At 25.0% G+C, this 11,627-nt stretch overlaps 1 protein-coding gene across 1 annotated transcript; it reads left to right on the top strand.

Moving 5' to 3' along the window:
• The first annotated feature begins 2,470 nt into the window (after positions 1-2,470).
• Positions 2,471-11,380, top strand: LOC134829070 (CD151 antigen). The gene is made up of 4 exons (XM_063842061.1): positions 2,471-2,536; positions 9,564-10,067; positions 10,657-10,829; positions 11,361-11,380. The coding sequence occupies exons 1-3, from the start codon at positions 2,471-2,473 to the stop codon at positions 10,801-10,803; spliced, it is 717 nt and encodes a 238-aa protein (XP_063698131.1). The 3' UTR covers positions 10,804-10,829; positions 11,361-11,380.
• The last annotated feature ends 247 nt before the right edge of the window (positions 11,381-11,627 follow it).

The following is an 11,627-nucleotide window of genomic DNA, read 5'->3' as shown; positions in this document are numbered from 1 at the left end:
AAATTTGCGAAAAAAAAATTTTAAAAAAATCTAACGGTCATTTTTTTTTTGAATTGACATTTACAAAATTTTAATTAAAAAAAATCTTAAAACTTAAGTTTATGTGAAAATGAAAATAAGGAGAATTCTATTATAGGTAACTTTAAGCGTTTTTCAATAATTCATCTTTCAAAATTACAAAAATTTCTTAGTTGAATAATTTGAATTGAATTAGCAAAAAGGCGATTTCCAAATTTCATAACTTTTCGGTTAAATTAAGATTGTTTATTCAATAAATTTTTTTTTTATATTTTTTCATAATTATTGTTAAAGTTAAATTTTTTGATGCATTCAGATAATTTTCATTAATTTTTAATAATTTTCAAAATTAAATAAATTTAAATAAAATTTTAGATTTCAATAGATTTAAAAAAAAATTTAGATTCTTTTTTTCTTTAAAATTATTTTTTATATTTCTTTTAAATTTAATTAAAATAAATATTCCTTCCTACCTTTCATTTCCAGTTTGACCAAGCAATGTTGGAAACGTCGTCGTGTACCGAAGAAAACATTTTCCATAATAACTGTTTTAAACCGAACGATTATTCATATTTAGTACTTTCCTTTCTTGTATATTTATATTTATCCACAGGTACGCTACTCATTAATGCGGTCACTAACCTAAAACTGAAACGTCCTAAACCCCATACGAGGTTCGTTCGTTTAAATAACAGTTTTCACTTTTCGTCGTTTTCTTCTTCACTGAAAAGCTTTTGAACCAAAGAGTAGTGACACACTTGGCTTGTCATGTCGCCGCTTGGATACTTCAGATTGAAAGAATTAAAAGCTTTTTATGAGGATTGCGTGACGTGATTTTTATTTTCTTTTTTTTTAACAATAACCGGTCAAGCAGAATTCTATTGTTGCGGGACAATTTCAGTTTTTTTTTTTATTTGTTAGTTGAACTGTTGCCCAGTCGCCATTGGATTGACCTGATTTCCATTTTTAGATAAGACGATTCGGCGGAAATTTAAGGAGTTGATGAGGTTTTAATAATAAAGGAAAGAGTTGAGTCATTAAGCAAACGAAAATTCCAATGTGATTATTTTAATTAATTATCATCAAGTCGTTATTTCCTTTCGAATCGTTGCTGATCGATTAATTTGGTTGGAGCTATTTTCCCCATTGTCTGTCACTCGATCGATGTTTAGTTCAGAGATAGAGGTTTTCATTATTCATTTTCATTGAGTGCGGTCTAAATGTTAATGCACCCCTCATAAAATTTGTACATGGAGTAATTGCTGAACAAATTACGAGACAGTTGTATTGGTTTTGTTCTGTAACGAGTTTTGTATTGAACTGTAGAATAGCACATGTGAGTTGTCCAGTTTTGGTAGTAAGAAGAAAAATGTCGGAGAGTAGCTTCAATTAGTTTGAGAATCAATTTTAAAATGTTAAAGAGAAATTTGAAAGAATTTCAATCCTTCAGAAGAGAAATTTTCGCTCTCCAAATTTTTCTTTGGAATTTCAAAATTTTAAAGTCGTTATTTGTCAGGTTTTTAAAGCCGAAATATGTCTCATTAAGAGAGTTTTTCAGTCTAGTATCTTAAAATTTTTTTTCGCTGAGTCTAACGAGTCTTTCAACTTTTGTCCTTCAAATGACCTTGAGCCATTTTGTTTCATTTAGAAGCCTCTTGTCAGTCGTTTGACTATTAAAAAGCAATTTGAAACCAAAACTGACTTTCAAGAGCCAAAAGTGAGACTTAATACGCCCTGAAATGAACCAAATTTACTCAAGGTTATTTGAAGGACAAATGTTCAAAAAGCATAGATCGCTACTTCTTTAAGCTTTCTAAATGTTTTTATCTCTCTTCTTAACTTTTTTCATTCTGTCAATGAAACTTTCCGACATTTTAGTAAAATTTCCTTCTACCTGAAAAAAAGTTTCTCAACAAATTCCGTTGAAACTTCCAAACCATATTTACATAGCAATTGCAACAAAAGAGAAAACTTTCTTCTCTGAGAAAAGCTTTTTCTCCGTAAACCCAAAAAAAAAAATTCTCACGAACCCATCGAAGCTATTTAAAAACTATTAGGTCACTCACAACATAATTCCATTCGTGTATGAAAAAAAAGCTCCAACTTACTGAATAATTCTACTGAAGCTCGTATGGACATTGTCCGTCGCGTGTCGCATAGAAACAGCCCAACCAAATATATAAACAAAAGACCGCCGCGCACTTTACTCGAGTGACCAACCAACCACTACTTAGAACATGCAAATAGAATTTATTTTGGTGTTAGCTTCAGTCGTGACAAGAAGCATTTTCCTGCCTTCTCTTGACCAATAAAAGAAAAAAAAATTGTGAAAAATAAAAGAAAATATAAAAAAGTCTGTAAAGACACGAAATAAAAAAATTGAAAGTGAAAATTAATCCAAGACATTTTTTTGAAATAAAAAAAAAACAATTAGAAGAAAAAATAAATAATCATGAATTTGGATTGCGGAACGAGAACTGTGAAATACTTGCTATTTTTGTTCAACCTGTTATTCGCGGTAAGTTCATGTTTATTAATTTAAATTGTCTCGTCTGGGTTCTTATAATAATATTAAAATCTTGTAAATAATTAATTGGAATTACTCAGAGAGTTCCCAGTTTGTTAAGAAGTGCATTAAGCGTGATGATGAGATTCGTGAATGGAACGGCCTTGACAAATTTTTTTTTTATTTTTTATTTAATGACGTGAATTTTATTCGTCATCATCCCATGTTAGGATGTTTGTTGGGGATAACGTATTGTTGACAAACATCTCTATAAATATTTTCATCTATGGGGTTATTATATGCCTTTACAAGTTCATTAGTACAGCTCTCGACACTATCGAAGAGATTATCTAAGTTTAATTTAGTCTTAGACCTTTGAGTTGCGACCTTTAAAAAAATATCTGAGATTTTTTTTTTTAATAAAAAATTTTAGAAAATGTTACCAAAGAAATTGTCAAAGCGACAAGAAATAAGGAAATTTTAAATGACATTGCGATTTTGAATTTTCTTGACTAACTGATTGAAAATCTGATCGAAACGAAGGTTTTATACTCATTTTATTGGAAGAAAAAAATTCTTAAGACAAGATTCGAGTATTGAAAAAAAAAATTTTTTTTTTGCTAAATTAAAAAGTCATGTTATTAATATCTGTCAAAATGTAAGAAAAAACAAAAAAAAAATTGATAAGTGAAATAATAAAAAAAAAATCAAATTAAAAAATAAAAATAGAAAACTTCTTGACTCACTAAAATTTACTTAAAAATAAATATTTATTTAAAAGAAATTAAATTACTTAATATAATTGCTTTAAATTTTTTTTTTTTTAATTTTAATTAATTATTCCAAGCCAATTAAGCCAAACACAATATTTTTTTTTAACAAAAATATTTTTTCTTAAGATTTTTCATTTTATTATTTAAATAATTTAAAAAAAATTTTTTTTTTTTTAATTAAAAGACATCATTAGTAGAAGGAGATTGGCCTTGATTTTTTTTTCTATTTTTATCCAATGACGTAAATTTTATTCGTAATTATAATAAAGAATAGATTTCCTTATAACTAGAGGGATCATCAAGGCAAATTTCAAGATAAAATTCTTCATCAATCTCATCAAAATATTTTTTAAATTCATCAAGACATTTGTCGAGATCAGATACTCTTACAGCTTTAACGGTGACGACCTTTAAAAAAATGATTTGAGAATTTTAAGAAAAAATGTAAGAAAATTTTTACCAAGAAAATGGTCAAAACGAGAAGGAATAATGAAGTTTTAACTGACATTGCGATTTTAAATTGTCTTTACTAACTGATTGAAAATCTATTGGAAACGAGTGTTTTATACTGTTTTTATAAGAAAAAAAAATCTGAAAACAAAACTCGAGTATTGGAAAAAAAATTTTTTTTAGCTAAATTAAAAAATGAGGTTTTCAAATTTTTAAAAATATAATTTCTGTTAAATAATATTCAGAAAAAAAAAATAATAAAAAATTCGTTAACAAAAAAAAAATAACAAACATATTGGCAAAATAGAGAAAATTAATTTTTATTTATTAATTAAATATTTATTTAATAATATTTTATTAAAATTTAGATAACATTTATTTTAATAAAAAATTAATAAATATTAATTAATTAATTAAATTAATAATTTTAAAAATTATTTTTTTTTTAGTTTTTAACGATTAGTTAACCGAAGAAATAAAAATTATTTTAAACCAAGCAAAACATATTTTTCTTTAGAAAAAATATTTTTTATACAAACTTTGAAACAAATTTACTTCAAAAAAAATATTTATTTTTTTATAATTTATTTATTTTTATTTTTTTAAATCTAAAGGGATTCATCAATTAATCGAAATTGGCCTTGACAATTATTTTTTTTTGTTTATTTTTATTTATTGACCTGCATTTTCTTCGGCATCAGCTTCATCTTCGTCCTCTTCGGGAGGTGGGAGGTCAGATGTTTGTTCATCTTTAGATTGAGACTTTTCGGCGGTAAGGAGCCTTTCACAATTTTCACGCAAATCTGCTTCACTTTTATCTTGCCCATCGACAAGAGATGCCCTAAGATTATCCATGCAGTGTTTCATACCATCTTCGTCGGCTTTTTCCTCAGCTTTAACGGTGATGACCTTCAAAAAAAAAATATTTAAAATTTTTTGATTAAAAATTTCAAGTAAAATTTACCAAGAAAATTGCCAAAGCGACAAAGAACAAAGAAATTTTAGGAGACATTGCGATTTTGGATTGTCTTGACTAACTGATTGAAAGTTTGATAGAAACGAAGGTTTTATACTCGTTTTATGACCGAAAAAAATCCTGAAAAACAGATTCTAGTATTGCAAAATATTATTTTTTATTAGATTAAAAAGTAACGTTTTCACAAGTTTTGTTAGAGAATTTTTTTTAAATTTTATTGAATGAACAAAAAAAAATCAATTGAAGTCGATAAAGTCGAAAATATGGAAATTTCCATAAAATTCATAAAAATAGTAAGAAACTTCAAGAACTTTCAAGCTAAAAATAATTTTTTTATACGATTGACAAGAAATATCAGACTGACACTCAAAACATAAATATTTGATGACAAATTAAAGATTTTCGTGTTTGATAATTTTTTGTTACTTTATTGATCCAAATTTATTAAAACTGCTTGAAATTAAATTTTTTACAAGAAATTCGCTTTTCGTAGCAAAAATTAATGTAAAAAAGCTTTAAAACAGAATTTTTCTTTATAAAATAAAAAGTGACCAAAAAATTACTTCAGAATATTTTTTTTTATTTTTGTGAAAATTTATTGATTATTTTAAATTAAATTAATTTTTCAATATAAATATAAATAAATTAAATTTAAAAAAAAAATTAATTTAAAAATTAATTTTATTGATATTTCAGAAGAACTTTTATTAAGCCATTTTCAAAATTTTTTGAACAAATTAATAAAAATTATTCAATGTAGTTTTTATTTAACCATTGGATGCTTTTTTGTAGAACGTGCCTATCTAATAATTTCCTCGGTAACCGCTTCTGCATATTTTTCGTTGTCAAGAGCTTCATCGAAGCTTAGATAATCTTCTTCGGCACGGTTTTCAAATTTTTTGTAAAAGCCCTCTTCGTAGTCAAGATCATTTAATTTTCCCTCAGTAGTTGGAGATTCTCCTTCAGCTTTCACTGAATTAGCCTTAAAAGTTGAAAAATAATTTTTTTTTAAATTTAAAAATTAAAATTAATAATTAATTTTAATAATTTTTAGAACCCTGAGAATAAAAAAAATAATTAATTTAAATAGAGCTGAATTTTAAAAAAATAATTAAATAAATTAAAAAAAATTAATTTACCAAAAAACTAATAAAAAAGAGAATAAAAATAACTTTAGGAGACATTGTATGTTTTCTACTGAGATTTACTGACTGACTGAATCCAATTGAAGAACGAATATTTTATAACTTCTGAATAAAGAAATTTTTTAAAAGTTTAAAGATCAAACAAGTGTTACTTTAGTTTTTTTTTAATTAGTTAAAAAAATAAATAAATAAATTATCAAAATAAAAATAAATAAAATAAAAGAAAAAATTTAAAAAAAAATATAAATTAATTAAAAAATAACAAATATTAATAAAAAATTATTTAAATAAATTTATTTAATTAATTTTTAATAAATAATTAATTAAATATTAAAATAAAAAAAAATAAATATTATTTAAAAATAAAAAAAAAAATATTAAAAAATATTACTTCAGTATCTGTTTCACAAAATCTTTGAAAAAAGGCTCCAAAGCAGATAAAATATCCAAAAAAAATTGCAAACTTTTGACATTGGTCATAAAATTTACTGTCTAAAGTAATTAATTTTAGCTCATATTTAAATAAAATTTTATTACTAAAAAAAATCCTTTTAACCAGACAACACATTTTTTATATAATTTTATAAGAAAATAAAATGTTAGTCATCAGGAAAGCAAAAAAAAAAATAGAATGACACAATTTTCAGTACAAAACGAGTAAATTGTGAGCAAAATCGTCGTTAAAGCTCATTATAACAGCAATAATCATCAAAGTCAGTTATCAACTATAAAAATCTTCGTGCTACAAAGAAAAAATGAAATAACTCGTATTTTCACCTCACCTTTTTTTCCATAGAAATATACGAAACTCAACAAATACTTACCCTTAAAAATACTTGAATGACCTCATGATACACATTTTTCCTCGGTTTGAGGTTAATTTTTTGCATGCTAATTTTTTGTGTCGCAATTTTTTTTCTTTTTTATGTAAAAAAAAATGTCAACAGGAAAAATTTTTTATTATCTAAAAAAAAAGGAAAAAAATTAATAAAAATTATCTTTTGTGATTTTTTGTCATGTCACGGCCCTGAAACGAAAACATTCGTCATCATTATAGTTGAATTAGGTTACAAGAACTCGATATCAAAGAAATATTTTGTCACCCGTAAGTTTTTTTTTCGTACGTTAATAAATAAAGTCAATAATACGAATGGAAGGAAAAGTTGAAGAAAAAGTGGGAAAACTGCGTGGGTAACATTTTCACTACTCACACAGAGAAAAAAATGGAAAAAATAATAATCAAGAGTAGTAATCAAATTATTGGTTGCACGGAATACTTGACCAAACTTTTGTTTTATTATATTTCCATTTTTTTCTGTTTTTTTTTTGGTTAGTTGTCCTCATTTATTACCTGCGATGTTTATTTTGAGTGTTTGTGTTCGAGACAGAAAATTTTTTGTGTTTTGTTGTGGATAATTGATGTGTGTTGATGTTCGTTAGAGAATCAGATCGCTCGATATGAGGCCCGTACTTGACTAATTTTTGCATGAAAATTGGGTCTTTTGGTAATTTTCTTGGGCTAGACCGCTAATTTTGGTGGTTAATGAGTCATTAAAGAGGAGGCGTTGGCCTAATTTTTATTATTTTTTTATTTTATTTTTTTATTATTTTATTTTATTTATTTTTTTATTTTTTTTATTATTTATTTTTTTTTTAATTTTTTTTTTAAATGTTTTTTTTATAAATTTTTAATTTTAAACCCAGTACACATTTTTATTATTTGTTTTTTTTTATTTATTATTTTTATATTTTTATTATTTTTCTTATTTAATATTTTTTTTTATTTTTTTTTTAATTTTTGTAATTTTAGAAATGAATTTATTTTTTTTAAATTTGATTTTTTTGTTTATTTTTATTTCAGAATTTTATTGCGTTAAGTCTTTATTATGATTAAAATAAATTCCCAAGAAAGAAGGAGAAAGTTCTTTTTTGATTGATAGCTTCATGAGACTCATGTTAAGTGTCATTAAGGACAATAACAACAATAACAAACAACTTGTTATTATTAAAACATGCTAGATAGTTCCAAATATCGTTTTATGAAAAGATTAATTGAACGTCTGGGTGACATAAGTTAATAATTTAACAGACATCGATAACGTTCTAAGAATAACTAAGTTGATTGGATTCGATTTCAAGACGCAATTTATACGAAAAAAAAATATTTTTTTTAGACTTTATCCAAATATACAAAAATTCATTAAAAATTTCAATAAAAAAAATTAATTCATTGAAAAATTTAAAAAAAAAAATAAACTTTTTTTCTTAATTTAATTTTTTTTGAGCAATTTATATGCAATTTATGAAATAACAAAAAATAATATTTTATTAACAAAAAAAAAAAAAAATAAATAAATAAATAAATATTTAAATAAAATAAAACAAAATAAATAAAATTAATTTAAATTAAATAAAAAAAATGGTAACAAAATAAATCTATTTTTTTTAACATTTTATTTATTTATTTTGTACAAATATTTTAAAATTTAAAAAAATATTTTTAAAATTTTTTATTATTAAAATTGCTTTAAATTTAAATGCTTACCTATTTAACTTAATTTAAATAATTAAAAAAATATTAACTAAAAAATTTTTTACTTGAACTGATTTTTTTTAAATAAAATGTTAACATAATTAAATTTAATTTAATTTTGATTTTTAAAAAACAATTTATAAAGAAAAAAAATATTTTTTAACAAAAAAAAAATTAAATGTTTATATGCATTTTTTAATTTTTTCTTTTAAAATTTTTGTCATAAAAATTTTTTTTATTTACAAAAATTTAAACTCTTAATAAATTTTTAATTAATTTAATGTAAAAGAAATTTAACAAGCAGTTTTTAAATTTAATTTATTTTGAGGAAAAATATATAAAAAGTCTTTAAATTTTTTAAATAATTAATCATAATTTTATAGTTAATTAAATTATTTTTTTAAAATTATTTTAAATTTTTAATTATTTTTTTAAAATTAAAATTAAATAAATTTATTTTAAAAATTTAGGAAATATCTATTTAATATTTTTTATTAAAATTTTTTATTAAAGCTCTAAATTAAAACAATTTTTAATTATGACACATTTCAGGCTTGAACTCATTATGTCACTTCCAAATCATCATTTCATAAAAAAAATCCGGTCAGCTTTTTTTTTGGGACAAAACACACGCCCTTGTATTTATATATCGATAAAAATTAGTGAGCCGCCTTTTCAGTTTCTATGTGAGTCGTAAAAAATGTTCTTATGCGTGTAATTAATTGCGACACGAAACGCGTGGTTTTTCAGAACATTTTCTCGAACAGAAAACTCGAAGGAAAAATAATAATTATTGTGCTTTAAATAAAACTCGAATAAAAAAAGTAGGACAAAGTTCGACGTTTTTCGGACCTACGACACACTTGTCAAAATTTGGCCTGAATTCGGAAGTTTTTCTCTTAATTTTTAATCAAGCAGAGGACACTTGACGCTCTCTTACGTCAAACGGGTTGTTTTCGATGGATTTTGTGACATGAAGTGAAAATGTTTGAATAAACAGCCATTAATTTTGATGTTTTGTTTGCTTGTCCCCTCGTTCGATGAGTTTTATGAATAATTGATCGTTATTGTCTCTCTAATCTACTTTGACGCGTGTTTTTTCAACGAGAAAGGGGAAAACAGGAAATTACCTCATGACGTATTTTTTGTTTTTTTTTTCCAGATATCAGGATTGGGAATTCTCATTGCGGGAGCTGCTGTCCTTGCTGACATCGGAGATTTCAAGCATTTTCTCGAAGGCAAGGTTATTGCTCCTCCGATCGTTTTAATCGTCGCTGGACTCTTAATTTTTGCCATTGCGACGCTGGGATGTTATGGCGCCCTTCGAGAGAACCCGAGTTTGTTGATGATTTTTGCCGTTTGTCTCGGAATTATTTTCATCTTTGAACTTGCCGTGGGAATTGCTTCGATCGCCTTCAAATCGGATCTGGAACAAACCATTAACCGAAGCTTGCAACATAGTATCCAGCGACGAAGTGATGCCGACATGATGGCATGGGACCCGTTGCAACGTCGCTTGAAGTGTTGCGGAGTTTTGGGAGCGAAAGATTGGTACACGAGCAATAATGCGACAATTCCTGTGAGTTGCTGTCGACCCGATCATATCGATTATTCGATTGGAGATTGCAAGAATGCGGCGGCTTTTTACATCGATCGGTACTTTTCGGTAAGTTTTATTTAAGGAATTTTTTTAACAACTAAATTTTTACCTTTCGAAAAAAAAATTATTAATTTTCGAAAAAAAATTTTTAGCTTTCGAAATTAAATTTTTAGCTTTCGAAATTAAAATTTTTAGCTTTCGAAATTAAATTTTTAGCTTTCGAAATAAAATTTTTAGCTTTCGAAATAAAACTGTTAGCTTTCAAAATTAAATTATTTTCGAAATTAAATTTTTAGCTTTCGAAATAAAATTTTTAGCTTTCGAAATTAAATTATTAATTTTCGAAATAAAATTTTTAATTTTCGAAATTAAATTTTTAGCTTTCGAAATTAAATTTTTAGCTTTCGAAATAAAATTTTTAGCTTTCGAAATAAAATTTTTAGCTTTCGAAATAAAATTTTTAGCTTTCGAAATAAAATTTTTAGCTTTCGAAATAAAATTTTTAGCTTTCGAAATTAAATTTTTAGCTTTCGAAATTAAATTTTTAAAATTATTAGTTTTCGAAATTAAATTTTTAATTTTCGAAATAAAGTTCTTATCTCTTAAAATTAAAATTTTTAATAAAATTTAAAAAATTTCTTAATTTTTTCCGTAGGACGGTTGCGTTTACAAGCTAAAACAACGCGTGGAAGACAACGCAAAAATCCTCATTGGCGTCGGAATCGGAATCTGCTTCTTGCAACTCTTTGGCATTTTCCTCGCTTGTTGGCTAGCGTCTGCCATCAAACGCGAAAAGGAATAAACGCATAAAAAACCTCAAGGAAAAAAGTAAGTTCTGTCCCTTTGAATGATTTATAACTCCTTCTATTTAAATATCGTGTGACCCAAATTCTTAACGATTTTCAACGAAATTGTCTGAGGGAACAAAAAAATCAATAAAATTGTCCCGTGAATTAAAATAAAAATTTTTTTTGGAAAAATTTCGACACCTTCTGCCAGAGCGCGCGAAATAAAAAAAAACAACGCCCTCAAAATGTGTCATATTTTGCTTTAAAAAAAATAGTTTTATTACTCGCCGACACACGCGACAAACAATACAAACATTTTAATGCAGTTGAACATGCAAATCAGGGGTTTATTTAATTAAAGTGATTTTTTTCGTCAGGTTTCGTCGTCGTTGATGGTTATTTATTTATATGAAAAAAAATCGTAATTAGTATTTAGTCTCTAATGGGAGTTGTTGTCCAACAAGTCATGACCGGCTTTTCTTTGTTTATAATTTATCGTGCCATCATGAAGAATGTCGTCAAGACTGACCTAAATTTTTAATTTTTCTTTGTTTGTTTTTTTTCTTTTCAGGCTACTTCCAAATAGACAGAAAAAAATATGAATCCAGATTGGAAAAGTCACCTTAAAAAATGAACAAGAAAAGAAAATTTAGAATAAGAAAAAAAATATTTAAAAAAATTCCGATGGTTAAAATTATTTTTAAAAAAATTTCCCTTAGTTTGACACTTGTGCCTTTTTCATACACTTTAGAGCTAAAAACTTGCCATCAATGTCTTAAAATATTTTTTGAGCTCCTTTAATCTGAAATTTAATAAAAATTAATTTTTGCTCATTTTC

Source organism: Culicoides brevitarsis, chromosome 2 (assembly GCF_036172545.1).
Source record: "Culicoides brevitarsis isolate CSIRO-B50_1 chromosome 2, AGI_CSIRO_Cbre_v1, whole genome shotgun sequence".
Taxonomy (NCBI): Eukaryota; Metazoa; Arthropoda; class Insecta; order Diptera; family Ceratopogonidae; genus Culicoides; species Culicoides brevitarsis.
The sequence above is the reverse complement of the archived record's forward strand: the minus strand, read 5'-3'. Positions and strand labels throughout refer to the sequence as shown.